The sequence below is a fragment of the Ambystoma mexicanum genome, chromosome 4p (genome assembly GCF_040938575.1).
Source record: "Ambystoma mexicanum isolate Mex_15411 chromosome 4p, UKY_AmexF1_1, whole genome shotgun sequence".
Taxonomy (NCBI): domain Eukaryota; kingdom Metazoa; phylum Chordata; class Amphibia; order Caudata; family Ambystomatidae; genus Ambystoma; species Ambystoma mexicanum.
This window is the reverse complement of record NC_090927.1, coordinates 774,538,094-774,560,868: the sequence shown is the minus strand read 5'-3', so window position 1 is coordinate 774,560,868 and position 22,775 is coordinate 774,538,094. Positions and strand designations below refer to the sequence as shown.

The 22,775-nt window shown below is 43.6% G+C and overlaps 1 protein-coding gene across 1 annotated transcript in view; it reads left to right on the top strand.

The window, feature by feature from the left end:
• The window catches only part of ME1 (malic enzyme 1), a 1,722,623-nt gene that overhangs the window by 1,262,251 nt on the left and 437,597 nt on the right, over positions 1 to 22,775 (top strand). The window contains exon 7 of the mRNA XM_069606328.1: positions 3,413 to 3,522. Coding sequence (XP_069462429.1) covers positions 3,413 to 3,522 — 110 coding nt within the window. The remainder of the gene's footprint in view (positions 1 to 3,412; positions 3,523 to 22,775) is intronic.

The window sequence follows — 22,775 nt, the reverse complement described above, 5'->3', positions numbered from 1 at the left end:
AAAATGTGACTAATAGTTGTCTCATATGGTTTACACTTTCCAAATTTTAATCTGTGTCCTCAGAAATTAAAAGTGTAGTTCATGGGATGCCCTGATGAGAACTTTCCATTGAAATGAATGGACCAAAAAAATACTTTGGCGTGGCCCAGCAGCATTTGCAAGTCTCAGATATTGGGCAATGTATACATCGGTGCACCCCTTGTAATGCAGTGCTGGGAAATCATTTCATCGGGTACATTTACAGATGTGGAAAAGCATTGTGGTCAGATGGGGGTGAAGAAGGGGTATGCAAGGTTACTGTACAGATGACCCTCAAGCCCTTAGTCAAAAGTGGGCATCTATGCAATAGGACATGAAATTACAGTTCCTAACTATATTTGAGAGACTAGAAGGATGCTGTGATGGACCGCAATCATGACAGCTCTGACCCAGATGCACACCTGCAGGCCAATCGAGAATGTCTTCATCCGACAATGGGCTAAACAGGGGGGAGGAGGATGTTACACCCAAAAAAGGCCTCTTGAAGTTATTTCATAAAGATATGCTACAAAGAGCTACCCGGTTTCTGTTCTACCTCTCATTTTCATTCTTTGTCAGATAAAGAAGCCATCAGAGGTGTTTAATATATTCAACATAACAATTAACGGAAAGCTCAATGCAGCCACATTTCTTTGTGATCTACCTGTGTAGTGTAAATAAGGACCATTTAAAGAGGTTGGCACAAATGTTTCCTCCTCATTACAAAGAGTTTACATACAGATCTTGACACATACTCGTTTAGATCCAATGGAGTAGGGTAGCCTGTAACCGCTTATTTAAAAAGGCTGTTTTTCAAGTTGCATTGACCTTGGTGGTTCACTCAAGTTTCCAAGATTACTTAGAACAATTTGGCCTTATAGCCATTGCTGCATAGAACAACATAAGATTCATTTGCAATCACATTGAAATGCACCACTATATAACAATGCATAATGTTATGAATATCATTACAATTTGTCAAATATGTAATTTATGTTTCTGGCTGAATTCATAGGGAAATAAACTTTCTATAATACTTGTGAATCACCCTGATTTTAGGCAAATCTTGTCACACAATCTTTTGAGCAACAATGGAGCATTTTCGCACCATTAACCCTTGTCACAAGCGTAAGATCTGAGAAAGCTGACATTGTTCAGTGGGTCAGGTGGGTGTCCGGTCAAATGTTAAAAAAAAAGGATTGAATGACCTTTTGACTGAAAACAAAAGTACCAAAAAAAAAGGATCGAATTTATTACATTTTTTTATTTATATATTTTTTTAGTTTAGCATGTATAAAAAAAGTTTTTATAAAAAGAAAACGTGGGGCTGGGGGGGGGAACCCCCCCATAAAAAGAAAAATTAAATAAAAAATTCTATCCTTTTTTTCAGTCCTTTTACTGTCGAAAAAAAAGGCATTCAAGCCTTTTGTTTTCGAACCTTTAACCTAGAACCGGTCAGCTGCTCTTTTACCTACTCAGAATGGTTAAATGTGTTAATATCCCCTCAAGAATATCACCATACAAGAATGGCGCCATATTTTTGCAGCTATATTAACCCATCAAACCTGTGGGGGATACCCCCGCAACCCCCAACTTTAAAGGGAGCGGGGGACACCCTCACAAAACCCGCTCCCATTTTCCCCCAAAATGATCCCCACTAATAAAATCGCCTATGGCTGTTCACGACGACCATATATATGGCAATATTATTGGTGGAGATAATATTACCTGATACCCTCAGAACTGATGCAGCTGTGGCAACCAAACAATTAATCAGTGAGACATTCTAAATTAGTCTCCCTGAAAGACAGACCAACTGCCTTCTTTCAAAAAATAACATTGCAGATCACATTACATTTTACAGGAAAGTGCATTACAGTTAACTGCTACAATTCCTGTTTTGACTGTCCCCATCTCATCCCCACTTGCAGGTTGAAGGCAACGTAATACAAGTACAGGATTTGGAGAAAGAAGCATGTGAAAGGTCTAAAATAAAGATCCACCTAGGTTCTAGTCTGTCAATAATAACTTAGCAAACAAATTCCAGCAAAGCTTTCATTTCTGCTCCCACTGCATTCTTTGGCCAGACACTTGGTTGCCCCCAGTGAGATCCTCAACGTCAGGCTGTCTCACTCTGGAAGATGTGGCCCCCTTCGCTTTGAACATGATATGGAAGGTTGGCATAGATGTTAAATCTGCAACCTCGCTGGGTGCACAGCAGAGGAGTCCATGTTTCTTGCCAGAACTCCCTGGCATCATCCTTGACAGTGTATCTGGGCTCCAGTGCAGGTCTAAAAATAATCTAGTGCAAACACATTTGAATTGACTTCTTTTTTGCTGCTGCAAATACGTTTTCCCTCAAAGGATCCGCTTTTCGTTTGTGTTTCTCTGCTCCCCTCACCATGTTCTTCATCCAATGACCATAAAGCACGCAGTTGCTTCTTGAAGCTACGTCCGCGCTCAATAAATACCCTAATAATAATGAGAAATAATAACAGAGTTCATTCCATGTTTGCCAAGGTTCCATGTATCTCTCAGACCCTTGGCTAGGACACCCACTCAGGCATGCCAATGTAATGGGATTGGTTCTCCAGCATGCCAATGTAATGTGATTGGTTCTCCAGCATGCCAATGTAATGTGATTGATTCTCCAACATCCAGAGTGAACACCGACAGGGCTACAGCAACTCAGGCTTGTATTAATGCTAACAGTTGTTAACTCACAAGATGGGTGCAGATGCAAGACTGGCTCTGCTCCCATGGCTCATGAAGCTCTCTGCACCATGGTGCTTGCTAACCAATCACTGGTTGGAGTGGGCCATCGCACAGCAGTAAGTACGAGCCATGCCCAATACACTCAACGGTCCAGCAGCAGCAGGATTCAAACAGGAAGCCTTCTGTGCACCAGACCAAATTTGTTCCAAGAGCATAAAATGTGTTCTATGTCATTATCATTATAATGACTATCGCTTAATGATCTTAGAATTCAGACAGGGGTGGGCTCTGCACTCTGGGCCTCTTTTGTGTGGTAACATATTTTGGCAACTTATTTTATTTGCACTTTTTCTCATAAGAAAAGGGTTGGGCTTTCTAAAAATGTGTAATATGGGGCCACTTTGATACTTATTTCCATGGCCTCTTTTGGGCCCCAGTCCACCCCTGAATTCAGTACTTTATCACATATGTAATGCACAACACCCCTCATCTCACTAAATTCTAATCGCAAACTGGTCTGATCATCAGAAAACGTTTTAATGAAAGAAATGCTGAAATACAAACACATTTTAAAATTGAAAGAAAAACACATATTACACACAGGGTGTGGGTCACAGCCATAGATAGTTAAAATGTTGACATATATGTTTTTGATTAATGCATTGTTGTGTTCCTGCAGGTATGGCATGAATTGCCTAATTCAGTTTGAAGATTTTGCTAATGCAAATGCATTCCGTCTCCTGAATAAATATCGCGATATATACTGCACTTTCAATGATGACATTCAAGGTAATGAAGCAGCTGACTATTTACAGAGCAAAGTTTTAAGCAATGAATTGTGTTATCCAATATGATGCATATACATGTGTATGTTGGTTGTGTTTTGTATAGTTCGATGCATATAAATGTGTAATGTAAAGTGTCAATTCTAGATCGAAACATCAGGGTCCATGTTACAACAAGCATTGGCAAAGCCAACAGTTTTGGCTTTGGTGTATCCATGGTATATGCACTGCCAAAATGATACTACCTGGCCACGAGATGAAAACAGCTTAAAATGGTTTAAACACCTCGGCATTGGTGACATTGCCTGGCAAATACCTATCCAATGGCTATTTACATGCCAAAATTGTTGGCTTCGCCAATGCTTCTTTTTTAAAAAAAAAGGAACTCTGTACAAGGAACAGATGCAAGGGCACACATACTGCTTATAACTCAAAGGGTTTGACACGTACTTGGTTAAGACATTTTTACTGCACAGCAAAAATGGTGCCCATCACTGTCACCAGACAGTCGACAAGTGGTATCACTATTACAGTGCTGGCAGAAACTGGGCAAAAGATGCCTAGAATAAGAACATCTTTAGCTTGACCTGGTATCCTTGTTTTTTTCACACTGGTTCCCCAGTGTGATGAATCCTGCAGATCCTTCACTAAACCCCTGCCTAACGTCTCCTCCCAGGTGGCCAGGGAAAGGCAAATGCTGCCTGATGCTGACCTTGGAGGTTGTGCTCTGCGGGAGGATCACCTGGGAGGTGACAAGGTTTAGGGTGGTGAGATCTCATGGGATGAGACACAGTATTTGTTTCCAAAAGGCAAGAACCCTTTTACAAGTACCAAGGCATGTGATGGCTTATTGTTGTTATGATGTGTCTGATCCACAAAGTGAACATCTTAATGTGGATAAAGTTAAGGTAAAATCCCTAAACATCTTAAGAAAGGAAAGCCTGACTGAGACTTATAAAATTAGAAATCATCATAGCTCCCAGAGGTGCAGTGAAAGGAAATCTGTAAAAAAAAATGGTTTAAATGAACTGCCTTCCCCTTTCCAAGTAAATCCCTGTGATGTTTCCTTAAAAACATGTAGAAATGAGCTTGAGTTCAAAAGTAGAAAGCTGACTATAAAACCTGATTGTGCTGTTGGGTACTTCAAGTCCCATAATTCTTTAAGTACTGGGATGAGGAAGAGGGCTCAAGAGTTGTACAACAGGAGTTGTCAGCTTTTTATGGCAAATGACCCACACCTGAGGCAGGCAGAGAAGCTTAAAAGGCCCCCTCTGGTGCAGGCCATCAAGTGGAGCAGCAGCAAAAGTAGCAGCAGGAGAGGGCAACAGCAGGCTCGTTGTTGTCAGTCTGAGCAGAAGTTGGAGGAAAGAGCTGGCGCCAGGACCACTGCAGGCCAGCTGCCAGTAATGAGAGGGTCCTTTTCTCCCTAAATCTGAAGTGCAGAGGTTGCACAGCGGGAAGCGGGAAGAAGGAAGGCTTTTCCCCCTGTGAACTGAATTGCAGAGACTGCACAGCAGGAAGCATGCAAGAGACTGTGGCTGCAGGCTGGTATGCACCAGAGGGTCTCAGGAGCAAGCTGAGCTCCATACTCAATTGGCAGGAAGGAAGGCAACTTCAGCAAGGAAGTGTGTCTGTTCAAAAGAAGCAAAAGCAGTGGAAGTCCTGCAGCACGCGAAGGGATCATAAACAGAAGCTGGTGAGTGTTACTGAGCGTTCTAATCTCTTGCCCGTCGTAAAGGCAGGTAACAGTAGCAAAGAAGAATCTCTCACGTGTGAGTGAAATTGCAGCAAACCCGACCGTTGATTTTTTAACAATAAATGCAACAAGTGTAGCGCTAGTGTTTGAGTGAAACTGGCGGAATAACACTAATTGAATATTAAACTGAAGATAACAGCTGAAATACTAATCGTGTATGCCTAAAAGTGATTCTAAAGTGAAAGCTAACTGAAGAATCCTTTGTAAAGCACCAGATAACATTGTAGCATTGAACCTACGTGACTGAACTTTAATGATTGTGAGTTCCAGGTAACAAACAAGCATTGCCCAAAGACAAGATTGGTACACGCATTGCCCAAAGCCAAGAGTTGTACAAGCATTGCCCAAAGCCAAGAGTGGTGCAAGCATTACCCAAAGCCAAGAGTGGTACAAGCATTGCCAAAAGCCAAACGAGACTAATAACAAGGCATACAATTAAGCCACTGTGGCCAACAGGAAGAGAAGGGACAAATTAAATGTGTTCAAAGGTGAAGCTTGTTGATTGTGATTGTTCCATAAAATTAAAGCTGGTATAAAAGCTCACACTGCCAAAGCAAACAAGAGTAAAGGTGAATCGCATCCTTAAGGGTATTTTAGTTACTGGTGTTGCAGGAAGACAAGAGTGGCAAAGAGGCTGCCCTCCTGGAAGGTGAATGTTCAGAAGAGTGCATTGCTGCATGGAAGTGTTAAAGAGCACTAATGAGAATCTTGTATTTTCTGAAAAGTCGTTGAAAGTAATAAAACTGCAAACTGCTGAAGCTGGCATGAACCTTTGGTTGTCAGTAGATCTAGGATTTCAGAAGCACTGTTGATTGTGAATAGCTATTGAGCAGGTGAGTAGACCTGCATAGTGAATCCTTGTAGAAGTAAACCTAGTACGAGAGTAACCCAGGTGGAAGTAAAAGTGCTGTAAAATTATCCTGACAAAGATACAAACTGTGATTTATGGTGTTGAAAGGAGAGCTGAGAAAAGCTGATATTAAGAGGCCGTGTTTCTGTCAATTGTATACGTTGTGGCAAATCATCCTGACCAAGAATATCTATCATTCATGCTATTTGATGGACTGAAAATAACTATTCAAGGAAGAAGAGGAATCTTTCTTTTGTTGAACATTGGATTAATAGAATTTTCTTTTGACAAGTTGAAGGTTCAAGGAACTGTGTTGGAACTTTGTTGCAACCCCGGATTTGCTTGTTCCTTTTTGTTGAACATTGGACCTGAATCCCACTTAAAAACTGGGGAAGGGGAGTCCACCCAGGTTATAAAGAGAGACTGTGAATATATTACAAATGCAATTGTTGTTGTTGTGAATTTCCACATATTTTCTTGTGTATTTTATGTACAAGTGTGGGGGCCAGATATCCTTTTTTAGAATGTTTCCTTTAGTTCATTTTAGGCAGGGAAATCTTCGCCAGGGTAGGGATAGCGAGGCGTTTATTGAAACTTATGATTTAATAAAATGGCATTTTTTGAGAAACCATCTAAAGGTTGTCCACCTCACATCTCTGAACCCTCACACCATGTAGACTGTGGTGTGTATAGAGGCTCCTGCGGGTCCCTGGGGGCAACAGAGCACACTCCCTGCTGGAACACCACTCAACAGATACATTTCTGCCAAGCTGCCCTTTCCTCTGGGCAAAGTAAAACTAATCCCAATCCACTCAGGGATTTTCACCCGCCTGAAACATTTACCTTTCCCCGAAGAAGATGCTAAAGGTTTTGTAATTCAGCCCCAGTGGCTGGATTACATAAGGTTTGCACTAATCCAAGCTCGGAGCTGAAGGTAATTCCAGCACCCCACCAGCAAACATTGCCAGTATTACTGGCACCGATGTTACTGGTAATACCGTCAACTCCCCCATGGAATGGGGAGCAGCTGCCCTTACTGGCACTCGGAATCTGTCAATAATTCTGCCAGACCGAACTGTAATTCCGTTGGGTGGCATCCCACCGGATTTACCCACAGGATACCACCAAACACATAATGAGGCCCAATGGAGCAAACAGATTTTCTTGCAATAAACATTACATGAACCTGCTTGGGTATAAATAAAACAAACAGTGATATGTGTGCTGCTTGCTCTAACAAGAAATGTCACAAACAGATTTTGCAGAAATAACAGTCAGCCTTTCACATCTGAAAAGTAAAGCAATATTTATTCGGTTTACATCTCATCACATAACCAGCGAAATGTTAAAAATATGCTTGTTTTCCCAGTTTTATTCCCTTAGCTCAAAAATGTCATGTAAACAATTCCCAGTTAAATTTGGGCAAACATGTATTTTATTCTTTTTCATGCAAATTGTCAAATCCCTTTGCTGCATTTTTGCCCCCTTAAAAATATCTTTATTTAATACGGACTGGAGCAAAGTATGTTAACTAAATGTTCTGTTAAGAAAGCAGCAAAAGTGTGCTTGCCCATTTCGCTCAGTAATCCTAAATTAACATAATTCTTCTACTGTAGCCATAATTTGCAACGTTTGCACTAGAACAGAAACATGGATACATTGTGCACAGTTTTTGGCACGTGTGTGCTAGGAAAATGTGCAAACAAGTCGCAGTGTAAATTTAGCCTGGTCTTTATTTCATTACATTTTCCACACAAGCAAACATTTATGAAAATCAAATGCTTTTCTGTTTAAATGAAATGGAATAGAACAAATGTATCTTGCTCCAATTTTCAAATGTCAAAGGTGGTGCTAATGTGAGTTAAAATCAAAATAAGTTTGCTACAATGGCAGCTGATGAACATTTAGGGCCTGATTCATGGAATTCTTTGCACGGTTCAAAGTGACTTTGCAGAGAGTATTTTTGCAGTGCATAGTCAGTACAAAGTCAGTACAAAGTCATTTTTGCAGTACAAAATGACTTTGTACTGACCTTGCACTGCAGAAATACACTTTCACAGTTCATGAATCAGGGTTTGTGGCGGTAGAGTCACTTTCCAGCAGTGCAACGCCCCTTGTTGTATAGTGAATAAATCGAATTCAAAAAAGTCGAATGCAAAAATGTTGAAAAAAAAAAATGTTGAATGTGTTTTTTTAGTTTCTTTTTTTAATGGGGGGTGTCCCCCCCTGCCCCCTGTTATTTTTACTAGCTAAAGCCAAAAAAAACATAAAAATAAAAAAATACACATTTTTTTTTTCCGGCATTTTTGGATTCGACTTTTTGCATTCGACATTATGACTGGCTACCACGTCCCTTCGAACCATGCAAAGAATTCCATGAATCGGGCAAGAGATAGGGTATAAACACTCACTCCAAATTGGCCCATACAAGTTTTTAAATAGTGAGTGGTCCAATGGTGCACTTTTAGCACAATTGCCCAAATAATCTGATCAGATAAAAACAATTGGATTTAGACGATTTCTAAAGGGGAATACATGAGATAAACTAATACTTCATAAAACTGGTCTGCCACAATACTCTGGATTATTTGTTCCCAGCAGCAACTCCCTGCTCAGCAGAAACAGTGGATAAACAGTAGACAAATGTGATTGCCATATCACAGACACAGTTCCTTGTACGGTGTTCCAGTTTCCTTCTTTGAGAAAATATCAGTCATGAATCATATACCAGTAGAAATGACATCAACTTGAAATATTCCATCAGTTTTACAATCTGTGCCAAGAAATATAACTTTCAAAAGAAGGTCTGGGAGTCCCTCTACCAGCCCAAACACAGCCCATTGACCTGCTCTTGGGTGGATGGCCCCCTGGAGAGTATCAACCATGCGTTAGCTCAATGCACTTTTCACAGAGGAGAAATGTCCATATGCATGTCAGTCTTTGTCCCACCCAGAGACAGTCCAGCACTGAAATGGTAGGCACATCTCTGAACAAGTGCCAACAGAAATCCCTGACACGTGTTTCGGCCTAGTCGGGCCTCATTAGTGCCTCTCTAAGCAAGTGAGCAAGGGGCCCACGTCTGGATGACCCTAGTAACTTAGGGTGAGACCCCCAGGTACCTCAAAATATGCACCAGAAGGTCTGGGAGTCCCTCTAAAAGCAAGAACACAGGAGGATTGCCTAGCATTTCGGTGCTGCACTGCTCAAGTGGGTGGGAAAAAGACTGATATGAAAAAGGATATTCCCCCCTGAAAGGTACAGTAGTGAGCTAAAACATGTGGCTGCGGACTCTGAGTGGGTTCATTCCCACAGAACAAGCTATCATGCTGTGTTCTTTCTTGCATGGGGTGCCCTGACCTCTTTTTGAAGAGATATAACTTACCTCATTAGTCCTTTTCTAGATAATAATGTACAATCAGAAATGCCAAAAATATGTTTACAATCAGCATTTTCAAATATTAGCAGCTATGTCTGTTGTTAGCATTTTCCCCAAACCAGGTCCATGCCAAGTGTGCATTGCCTCCAAAAAGGGACTGAGTTTCATATCATACCTAGAAAATTGCTGGTAGTTTTTAATTGCCCCAGATTTCAAATTGCTGGCAAACATTCTCTTAGCAAATTCCCCAGGATTCATTAGTTTCTCAACAGTTTCAGATTGTCCTAGCTATGTACACTTTCATCCCACATTAGCGCCCCTGAAAATCACCATTGCATTTGCATGTTGCCCCAGAACAGTAGCGTGCCGTTTTACATAGTGCCAAGCCAGTTTTATATTTTCCATAGTAAGCATATTCTCACGCAAAATCACTGCCCTCAGAAAATTACCATGACAGTTTTACATGTGCCGTTAAATTACTATGCCACTTTTGCATTGTTCTTAGAAAATTGCCATGTCAGTTTCTCAGTGCCCTGCTAAAAGGCTTCATTTGAGTTTTGCTTTGTCCCTAGAAAGTCAACTTTCCATGTTCACACTGTAACCTTAAAGGTGGTGTGTCATTTTCACATTTACTCTACTAAATGTCTCCATGCCAGTTTCCCATAACCCTGGAAATGCCCCAGAAACGACAATATCAGTTTCACATTGAACATATAAAATGACCATGCCAGTTTCACATTCCCTTGGATGCTAACCATGCTAGTTTCATATTGTTGCAGAAACATTTGCCATACCGGTTTTGCATTGCTTTCTGATTAATTGCAGAGGGCGGTAGAAAGCTTGGTTTGAACACAAAGGTATCCCTACAGAAATCCATACAGTTCTCCACTTCTAAGGCCTTGTAGATGCATCTGGGTGTAAGCGCACGGAGCGGACATGGTCACCAGGTATGCCAAGCCTGATGGGGACTGGCTTGGGAGCACCGACGCCATGGGGAAGGAGGTTCCCCATCCTGCAGAGAGGGCATGGAGGTGCATGGTGCCCGGGGCTGTACTGGTGCGTGACGCTCTGCAGTGTGCCGATCTGTGGACTGGGCATGAACGCATCTGCTGGTGTCGTGCGTCTGGTGTCGTGCTGCCACATGATGCCTTGCGGCTACCCGTTGCCTAGCAACACGTAATGCCATTGGAAGCAGAGCAGAGAGTGACACCGCAGAGATGAGTGTTAGGTGCACAGTTGACGACTGAGGACTTTGGATGTTAGGGCTAAGTGTACAGGAAACACTGCTGCTGCAGACTGGCCTAATTTTTAGTGCTTAATTGCAACCACTAAATTAATATCTTAAGGTACATCTCATTTTTTGAGAGCCTAGTGGTGTCCACCATACTACGGATGTGTACTATGGGACTCAGGTGAATTTTATGGACATTATGCAATTTGTCAAATGTCCGATTTATATATAATGCATATGGCTTTATTTGTACACAGAGGTTTTTCACTTCAGGAAATGTTGTTTGTTAAAATCACACTTATATATGTGTGTGAGAATTTTACCCACGTATGTATAGGATCAATTTTATAAATGTATGATGTCAGTTAAGGTGGTTTTATGTCTTATATTTCGCAATGAACTGTTTTGTAATTTGCTATAAGATGGTCAGGTCTAGCTAGGTGGGGTCCTAGTCTATGTGTTTGCCACACATACTGATGACGCAGTAATAGGTGTATGAAGAAGTTTTATTGAATAATTTAATATACTGGTCCAGGAGAACATTTGTGTTTATTGGCTGGTGCCTGAGGTGGCATGATTGGAGATTGCAAGCACGATATGCACTCTGGACATTGACAACCGCTAATCAATAGACGCCTGCCACTTGTGCCTTGACAAAGGCGGCAGGGAGGATGTTATCCACATACAATGTGGCATTGAAGGATGCTAAGGCGGCAGTGAGGTCTTCCATAGTTAGTATCTTGAAAGCTGTCCAGGCAGTTGTGGTTTTTTGAGATGGGATGTGTAGTGTGCTGTCAGTTGTGGGGTTGATGTCTATGTGTTGGTGGATCATGTTAATCTTGATGGCAGTGGATCTTTCGATGGAGTGTGCTACAGGTGGGTTGGGCAGTGAGTTGATGCAGTGCTTGATGGTTTTGAAGAGGGCTCTTCTTTCATTGTTGGACTCGGCTATGGTGTTTTGGTAGTAGTTGGCCTTGGCAGTGTTGATCAGTTGGTTGCGTGTAGCACAGAGTTCCTTGAGTAGGGCAAGGTCAGATGCCCTGCAGGAATTTCATTAGTTCTTTTCTTGTTTTCTGATGGGTGCTAAAGGTTTAAGGGTGTGCCGTTTCACTGGGGCATTGTGGTTGATGTTGTTTGTGAGGGGGTGTTGCATTCTTTGAGAAGCGGGTTGAAGTCCTGGTTCGTCAGAGGTACATCAACCCATCTGAGGTGGAGTTTGGGGAGCTCTTCTGTGAGAGCCTCAACTGGGAAGTTCTTGAACAATCTGAAGGCTTGATTGCTTGGTTTCCAATGCGTTTGCTTGAGAGGTGTGGTGTGACTAATCTCAAAGGGGATTGCCACATGGTCTGACTAGTCGAGCGGAATAGGAGAGCTGTGATGAAGGGTGGCCAGTGTGGTGATGATGAGGTCGAGGATGTTACCTTTCCTGTGAGTTAGTTCTTTTGTGTGCTGTGTAAGATTCAGTTTGTCGAGTAGGCAGTTGCGATCTTTCTTCATTGATTTGGTTCCTAGGTTGCCAGGGATGTTGAAGTGTCTGACAAAGATGTTGTTGGCATGCGTGCAAGACATGGTAGTGACCAAGTCAGTGAAGTCTTCGATAAAGGAGGTGTTGGGCTTGGGTGGTCTGACTGGTGATAGTAAGAGTGGGCTGTTGGGAGAGAGGAGTGAAACACTTATTCTAAGAGTTAAGAGCAAAAAGGAAGAAGCAAGGCTAAGAAGGTGGGTGGCGCTCAGGCCACGTGACCTAGATCCACTTACACCTGCTCACCAACTGCAAAGGAGAAGAGGCTGGGGGGTTGCTTAAGTAGGGAAAAGGGTGGAAAACAAGAAGGCTCCAACAGATTAGCATTGATTGACAGGTGAGTGGGGCTTAGACCACGTGACTTAGATCCACTTGCCCCTCCTCAACAACTGCAAAGGAAACGAGGCTGGAGGGCTGCTTAAGTAGGGAAAAAGGGCGGAAAAACAAGAAGGCACCAACAGATTAGCAGTGATTGATGGGTGTGAGGAACATCTGCTGCTGGTGGTACTGTGTTGCCACTGGGATAGTCCAGAAAACAGTAACGGAGACCCGCCAGATGTTTGTCCCCAGGCCTCACCAAACCCTGTAACAGCCTTGCATACAAATCACTTCATAGCTTTTTGCCCCATTACAGTTGAAAGCCACCTATCATTGCAACGCAGTGTTGCACTTAGCAGGCATGGATACCAGGAGATAGACATAGAGAGGTGTGTAGACAGTGGCAGCAGAATCCCAGCCACTGGCAAAGGGGCAACAAGTAGAAAAAGTATTAACCAGCAACAGAACCACAGAGGCCGGCCAGGGAGTTGTGGATAGGATACACTCATATGTATGGAAATACACATCTGAATGAGAGGTAACAGGTGAAAGAGCTACCCAATCTTACGCTGCCTTACTCACCCGTAAATATTGTCCAGAGTCTTTCTAGGCACCACCTAAGGAGAGAGCAAGCATGGCTGCCTTGTATGAAAACTGAGCATCTGCTTGCCTACACCTTATACCAACAACGTCACTGCTAAGAACATCTGGTGTTTGGTATTTGTTTTCAGTATTATAATACGGAAGTGCCTACTAGGATGACTTTCTTTGTCTCCAGGGGTAATTTCCTGCATTGGTGTTGAGAATAGCAAAGTGCGTTTGCATAATGCTCACCATACCAGTTGTTGCCATGACATAGTTCTGGTACTATTCAATACCTCCACAGTAACTGTTTTTTCCTTCTCAAGTGGATGAATGTCTGAATTGGCCCCACAGCGCTTTGGACCCGTGACCTTCAGTTTCCAAATATTTCTCTGCTGTATGTGCTACGTTTTCAGAGCTGAGCCATTGGGGTAGGACAACCTGGGGGCGGACTCCTTAGAGGCACACATGCCTGTGTGTGGAAGGGCAGGTGGGCACCACAGCAGCACATCTTCAGAATAAATGACACAGAAGTCAGAGACACAGTTAAATAATTTATAAAACGTAAATTGTACGTTTATTAGGATCAGAACATTGCCGTTAGGACACATTGAAAACATAAGAATACAAGGAAAAGCTGTGAAATAGGACTCATGATTGCAGAAGTATTGCACTATAAAAAATACATCAATCCAAATGTTTAACCCACGTTTCCTCTATTTGCGGAATGAAGTTACTTTCAAACTATAATGTGACCATGTTTAATTTAAAAAGGAAATTCATTTCTGACAGGAAGGTCATTTTTGACAATAGGATAATATGGGCATTGAAACGCATTTCCCTATTAGATGTCCTAAAATATCCATAGGCTAACACGACGCTCAATATAAGTCTTTAGGGAGCTCAAATTAGAAAGTGATAGCCGCAACATCAAACTGAATTGGTGACTATCCTTAGAATGCAGACTCGCTGAATTGCGGTAAGAGGTTTTCACAGTTTTTGGAGACCTCCATGCTAGCGGTGGGCAAAATCCAATCTGGGGAATTTTGTGAAATTTATATGAAAAATCACCCATCACATACGAAATATGAGCTTCTCGTGCAACTCCTTTCTAAATTTCCAATTTCTCTGCAATTTTGGGCTACAAAAAATGCAACATTTTGCATTCCCACAAAATGGCAAACGTGGAAATGTCAAATTCTTCTTCATAAGCAGAAATGTCTTCCACCCCCACTCCAAATCGTACAACTCAACAGGTTTACTTCGGGGCTTTTTCTAAAGGTGAAGGTAAAGATATCTTGCTGCGTCAAAACTAGGGTGGCCAACTTTTTGATATCCTTTTGCGGGACACTTGCCCACAAGGCGGCAATGATGTCACAGCGCCATTCACGTTTGCCCCGCCCCATTTGTAATTTAAATGTGTTAATGGCTCTTGACACCTGGCTTAATCGCAATGCAAATGGTTTGCCCTTGGCAGGTGATGGTCACGTTTTTTAACTGCAAACATGACAATCACGACCACAGGAACAAAGCTTTAGCATTGGAATGAAGACAGGTGTCAGAGCGTTAGCAGCTCGACATGCAGGCTCAAAAGGAGCCGGGGCCGTGCAGCCGCCTAGAGAAAGAAAACAGCAGGCGGCAGCGCCGTGGTGTGTAGACAGCCACTTCAGTTTGCAGAGTGGCTGTGCTGGAGGCAGGTTGCCCTGACTTGCTGTCTCCTGAGAGTCACACTGCAGGGAACAAAGGAAATCGGGACAACCTGCGTCCCGCACAGCCACTCTGCAAACTGCGGGACAGAGTCCCCAATTACGGGACAATCCCGCAAAATACGGGACAGTTGGCCACCCTAGTCCAAAGCCTGGACCCGGTATGGGGAGCAGGGTCAGCCGCAATCGTTTTGTAGCCTCTCTAACAACCAACAACCAGGATATCATGGAAGAGTGTTTTAAGGAGGTTAGGTCAGAAACACAACTCTCAGGGGTCTTCCTCGCTGCTAGGGTCATGAGAGGGCACTCAACAGCCCTGGGAATGGGAGGCAAGGGCTCTTCCACAGAACGAAGCCCGTGTATCCCGATTATTTAGTCAGTGACTGGGTCCCAGCACCCATGGAGCGTTGGGAGTACATTTCCCAATTATGGGTCCTTAAAGGGACTAACATTGAGAATGATCCAAAAAAAGAAGGAAAAACACATTTTAACACCTGTTTGAGGGATAGAAATGGAATAGCAGGGTTTCACCCTGCCGCAATACCACCCTACCACGTGCCAGGGGGGTCAGAAATAACCCAGTCATGCATTGTGCCCCCCCCCCCCCCCCGTGCCTCTTCCAAACAGGTGAAGGGGAATGTGTCTGTTTTCTGCACATTTTAAAAAGCACCCCTTTTGTGAATTTGGGATGAGCTTTAAAATACAGGGATATGCCCCCTGACTTGCACAATAAGGGGATAAAATATGGCATCTGACTGTGCGGCCCGCTGATTTGCACATTCTGTTGTGAAATCTGTGCAACATTGTTTGGCTGAAATTAATGAGATACACCTGCGCATTCCATGCCCCGGAAGGTAGAACCAGGCGATGAGTTGGTTCAGGGTCTTTTGAGGGTGTATGGTCTTCATCCTGCTCTCTGTTTTCTAAACGCACGCGGGTCTGCTTTCAATGCACTCTGTTTCGGACTGCTTTCAAGTTGCGGGGTCTGGACTCTAATGGACCTCTTTCCCTTCCTGCCCCCCCTCCTTAAACCTCCTGCTCACCGTGTCAATCTTGTTGGATGGAGAAAAATAGTTGGGCGGAGCTTGAGGTGGACTTTCTCACCTGCACTCGATTAACACTTGTTTTATCTTCGTTCTTTCCTTACCATTGAATTATAAGTGTAATTATTATATAAAATGTTCATCATGACTCATTTATAAGGCTTTAATCCTGGTGGGTGTTGGTACTATGCCTGGCCCATCTCTTATGCACGTTCCCTGTACATTGTGTTTATTTCTGTGCCTCTTACGTTATTATCATGCCTTTGACTACAAAAATAGTCAACAATATTTCCCAATCAAACCGGACAAGGAGTCCCTATTGCAGTTGACCTGAGTGGATTCATTCCCTACCGATATGTACCTGGGAATGCATTCACCGGCCCCCTACCCTTACTCGCCTTCATCAATGTAACAGTGCCAGGGCCCATCTCAAATTGCATAATGGCTTCCTGTTGGACATGCAATGGTCTCGCCTCAATTCTTTTTATGATTCGGCTTACCTCTGGATCCTGGGCCCTCATCCAGTCCACGACTTTATCCCTGTGGGATGCACCACCCGAGAGCTTAATGTGGGACTTTGGCTCGCGTTCTACCCTCCCTGGGGGCATCCTGGAGGGAGGCGGGTTTCCCATCTCATCAATCATCATTCTAGGAATGCGGCTGAAATCAGGGAACAAAACGTTCCATTCAAACCTAAATCGTACCCCTTAGCTACCGACTTCCTTCTCATATAATCACATACATGGAAAAAAAGAAAGTTACAAAAGCACCTTATGTAATGGTGCATTAACGTGCTCTGCACCAATCCTGATTAATCTAGACTAGTTCGGCAAGCTGTAGTTCAGGGTACACTTTCTAATATTTGGATTGCAGCTGTGCACATAGATTTGCATTTATGTGCATTTAGCACCATTGATGTGCATTGTTGATAACAGCGTAAAGAACAAATGCACCGTTTACTGATTCGAGGGCTAAGGGCATTGCACGTTTCTAAAAGCACAAATAGTAATGTATGCATTTTCTTTTAATACATGTTGCCTTCTTCGTTTTGTGTGGGTTGGATACTAGCCAGTTTCTACCGTTGTGTGGCTTGTTTCTGGGCTTTTTTGCATTGGAAGTGGGATATTTTGGACTTCTTCCAAAGCTGTGCTGGTCTTTTTACCCTGACACCACACCACCACGGCACACCTTGCTACTCCACACAAGCCTTCCACACCCCCACTCCATACCACCACATGCCCACTCTACACTACTACTCCACCACCACACTTCACCACTTGACACAACCATACTTGTGCTCCTTATCCCACTGCACACCTCCACACCATTTCACATCAACACTCAGACCCAAGCATTACACACCACCACATCACTCCATACCACCCTATTGTCTTTCCACATCCCCACTTTACACCATCACTCCATCCAACGCCATACTGTTAAGCATACCATACGCATTTCACACCATTGTGCGGCACTGCCTCACTTACCTGGTGGGTTCTGGTGCCTCTACCGGTGCTGGCGGCTCCTCCCACAGGTGGCTGCTGCAGGAAGACACAGGGGAATGCAGCGACCCCGAGATCCATGCAGGACTGGCCCGATGGTTGGTGTGTGCGCCGCCATGACAGTACGGACGCGATACCGCAGAGGACCCACCCCTCAGTTACAAAGAGCACGGGCCGGTATCCTCACTGCCATGGCAACATCGTACCACGCTGGGGTGCAGAGATAGCGTTTGTGGGCTATAAAATCCCTTTGGTGACCCGAGGCCCATGCATCTTAACGCTCTCTGTCTGCCTGGTTACCTACTGTGTGCCGTCTAGCATGTCTCCCTGTTTTCTTGCCTCTTTCTTGTTCTTCCTGCCACTGGTCTCGTCCTGCCTCCCCTGGGTTCCCTCTGGCCAAGCCATTATCCAGTGTCCTCTTTTCTCCCTATCATAGTATTGTCCAGCCCTGCTACCTCCATCTCGTGTGCTTGTTGTCTTTGCCTTTGTTCTTGCCTGACTACTGACTGCTCCTGTGGGGCCTACTGCTGTGTCTTGTCTCTACTTACTTGCTCCTGTCCTCCCTCTGGCTTTGGAGTTTTACCATCTGGACTGCAGCGACTACTGTATCGTCATCGTTACCATCTTGTTGGCTCCCCTGCCAGTACCCCAAACTGTCCCTATGACACTATAATATAGGGGACGCAACCATGTGACATACGGAAATTTTCCAGGGACCCTTAAGAGTATTCAATTTGCTAAGGTTTCCTTGGGGGGCTTCCTGTGTCACACATGCCTTTATCTTTGCCATGGCAACACCACCATTTCCCTGAGAAAGCACAAGCCCTAGTCCTTGAAACATATGTCCACTCAACACCACCAGTCCACACATCTACATTGCCACACCACCACACCACTGCACATATCCACACCCACACTGCACACCACCAGACCGCCTCACCTTCTCTGCACACCATCACTCCAATCTACCACACGACTCCACATCCCACTACCACACAATGCTCTCCAGCACTCCAGACCTCCAAATTACCCCACCCCAACTCCACATCACTATTTTACAGCCCCATCATTCCACATCATCACCATAACTCACCTCCACACCACCTCACTTGACACCACCACTCCACACCACCACCACTTCACAACAACACACACTCAACACAACCACTGTGCACCATCACCACACACGACCAACACTTCATACCACCAATGCACGCACCAGACCACCCCATCTTTCCACAGCACCACTCCACCCCTCAACACCACCAGTCCATACCTCAACACCATTCCACACCTTCGCCCCTCACTAACCCCACTCACCCCACTCTGCTGTGGCCCTATGTCAATACTTTATATACCACCCTCTCTATCACCATCCACTCCAACCTCACTCCACTCTACATCCACCCATCTCCACCTGAACAACTAAGCCCACATCTTCCCTGCCTCACCTCTGCCCACCCACCCTACTATACCCACCCTACCTCACCCATGCCTACCCCCAACAACCCACCACCCTAGCCCACCTCTGCCTACCCCCACTCATCAACGCTCATCCCATAACACTCCATCCCACTCTACCCCCACTTTTCCTACCTCATCCCTGTCCACCCAGCCTTCATCCACCCATTCTACCTCGCCCCTGCTTATCTCCACCAACTCTCCCTCCCTCACTGCTGTCTATCCTCACTAATCCTAGCTTATCCGTTCCAACCATACTCATTCCTGCATACTGCCTTCCACCTTAGCGACCAGTTCTCCTTTCCCGCTCATATCCCTGCCGCCTGAGACCACCCTTAAAATCCCCATGCTTACCTGAAAATATCCAAACATTGTGTATGCTGACATTAACATTAGTAATGCACATAGAAAAAGGGATGTTTGTCTAATGCCTGAAAAAAAAGCATCAAATTTTATTTGTTTACATTTTTTGGATCCCATTTTTACCCCAGAATGTGGGAGGAGACCTCACGCACCCCACCCATGTCCAGCGCCATCAATGTTGCCTGACCCAAATTCACCATCTATATTTTGGGAGTTAAATTGGGTTCGAAAATGTGAGGAAAATAGAATTCGACTAGCTGCTATTCGAGCAACAGACCCACTACCATGACAAGTCTTCTGTAAACTACGGTGAAGAGAAGTCCTTCTACTATGCATATTAGTTATATTATTTTTAGACAAGCACTGAATCACAGACATGTCTGGAATTACTGGCTATGTAGAGCCCAAGTAGTTTCTGCATTCCTACCTGTACATTGTGAAATGCAATAAACAATACAAATGCCAAAACCTTTGGCTTTTCCAACGCAAGTTAACTCCTTTGTCTACCTGCAGGCTTTCCAGGCAGGTGCTGTATGGTCTTATTATTGTTGGTAAGATTGAGGCACAGTTTAGCAGCTTTGCTTTGCAATGTTTGAATTACCTGCATTGGGTTAGAAGCATTGTCCATGCTTGCAACACAGGTTATGATTCAGAATGGATCACTTTGCCACACCAGCAGACAGGCATTCTAATACCCTCAATAAAATGTGTATTTTGGGGAAAATGCACTCGTTAGTGTCCTGTGCTGTTACCATGAAACCACAGCAATTTTCAAATCACCTTGTGATTCTGTGCGCCCAGCCCATATTCAATGTGCAATCAATCAATTTCAAGACATTCGTGTTTCAGGAAAGCTGTCTGTCAACACTAGAGAAACATAGGCTATATACAAAGATGCCCGAGTATCCTTAACATGGGACAGGTTGCCCAAAACATGTTATGGAAATTGGCGTGTAAATATTGACTTCAAGTTGTGGAAATTCAAGTTTAATTATTACACTTTTTGAATATTAAAACGATTCCTGGTGTGTAAGCTAAAGTTTTTAAAATGTTACTTTATGTTGCAGCAATTGACATTCGGTTATTGAAATTGATGAATCACACATTGAAAGTGGGTTAGGCACATAGAATCGCTAGATGAACTTAAAATTGCTTGGATTCAGAATGCCATCAGCATATGTTGGTGTTCTCTAGATTGTCCTAGTGCAATGATAGTATATCACTTAATGGGACAAATCTACAATTATTATTATTATTATTTTAATGGTGTTTTATACGGTGCAATCTACAAACACAGTCACCTCGCAGCAGCCCAAGTGAGAGGATTATAATGGGGATACGGTGGAGAAACATGGGCCTGATCATTTGCAGCCTTGCAGCATTCCAGGTCAATTAGATGGAAGGTGGAGGAGCTGGGGAAGTGCTTAAAACATACGATGTATATGCAACAACCAACATATGTAATATAAACGCCGGTTTAGCCAGAGGAAGGTCACAACACTAGCGATAAGGGAGTGCAAAAGAAGGAACAATAGGATTCACTAAAGGCAAATCAATAAGTGGAGGCAGAAGAAAGTCTTGTTAGCAGCAGGAGAAGTGCATACCTACACATCCCAAAATCTATAAGAGGTAATATAAGCAAACGAAGGTCATAGTGGAAAATCTTGTCAAAACAGACTCTATAAGTTCCTCCACCAGCTCTGGTACTGTAATATATCTCGTGCTTGTATATATCTCAGAATTCTATAACGTATGTGTATATTAATGTATGTATATTGATTATATTGTAACTTGTTTAAGAATATGCGCCTGGTTGCCCATGGGCCTGGCTGCGCTTTACAAATAAAATAAACTTCAAACTTCAAAAGGTCTAGTCAGATAACTGCACCACTGGTTGGCAGTTAAGTAGGGTCAAGTTCAAGATCAAAGGTAGTTTTGAACGGCAATGTCTGCAGCTCTTCCTGAAAAACAAGTGACTCTCTACTGATCTCTGGATAATGGGGAGTTTGTTTCAGAGAGTTGATGGATCTTAGGAACCTGGGAGGACAGTATTTTGTGATTTTCCATTTAATGTAAGGAGGGCCAACGCCCCAGTAAGCTCTGTGAATACTACAAAGTGATGCAAGCTTCAACTGGGAGCAGGAGGAGTGCTATTAGAACCCGGACTGATGTGCTCCCTGGGTTTCAGCCCCAGGATCATCCCGGCAGACTTATTTTGGATGTCTTTTGCCTGGTGGGTAAGACCTTTGGAGAGTCAAGGCTAGAGGCAGTTGCAACGGTCTGATCGGGAGAATATTGAGGCACATGGCTCCTCACCCTTATGCAGCACATTGAAGAGAAGGGGAGGGAATCTTTGCATATGTAGATGAAATGCGATTTTTTGGGTGTGTTCCTGTACGAGCGGGACAAAGGAGAGGATATCATCAAAGGCGAAGCAGAGTTTTTACAATGAAGGTAAAGGGGTGTTGGGCTGCTACCTGGTTAGGTGAAAGGCAGGGATGCAGAGGTGGAAGTGCTCGAGTAAATAATGCCCATTTTGATAAATTGAGGAACAGGCCGTTATCAATCATCCAGTTGTTCATGTATGATGCACATGCACTGACTCAGCATCTTTAGAAGTTTACCATGGGTGACGTACGCAACACAATTCTGCGCCAGAAGACGGACAAGACCCCAGGCCCAGATAAGGTGCCAGTAGATCTATTTAAAAAGATCTGGAAATGTGGGCACCGATTTTGTTTTGTTTATTGAATACTGTGTCGTCTGATGACATGGTGCCAACCTCATGGATGAGAGCTGAGATTGTGCCTCTGTACAAAAACTGAGGTTCTGACAACTGAGCAAAGTATGACCAGATCTCTCTTTTAGATTCAGCTGGGAAAATCTATGCCAAAGCAGTGCTAACAAGGTTAACAACATGGGCAGAGAGCGACACCATTATTACTCACCTTCAGGTTGTCTTTCAAAAAGGCTTCCGCACCATTGAGCAGGCATGTCATGTTTCCATTTTACAGCAGAAGTATGTTGCAATGAGAAAGGTCAATTGTTACACAGTATTTATAGACTTAATAATTACATATGCCAGCGTGCCACGGGTTAAATTATGGAGGTCACTATCCCATCCTGTTTGGGAATACCAGACTATTTCCCAAGGGTGATTCACGCCCTATACAGCAAAAACAAAACAGTCATTCGACAGATCCTGTCAGGAGAAGTGACCTCATCACTGACGTGCAGCAGGGAGTTAGACAAGGCTGTGTACTAGCCTACTGTCTTATGCATCTTTATTTAATAGCCTGAAGACGAAGGTACTCCAGTACGGTACAGATGCCCCACGTTTAGGCCCAGGCAGAATTCCATTATCGTTGTTCGCAGCTGATGTGATATTAATCTCCACAACACCCATGGGATTAAGAAAACTGCTATCTAGCTTTAATGAGTGGTGCAAAAGCAGTGCCATGGAAATAAACCTGGGAGAGAAAAAGGCCATGTTTTTTTTATCGACAAAATAAAAAATATAGACTAACGCTATGATTGGATGGAA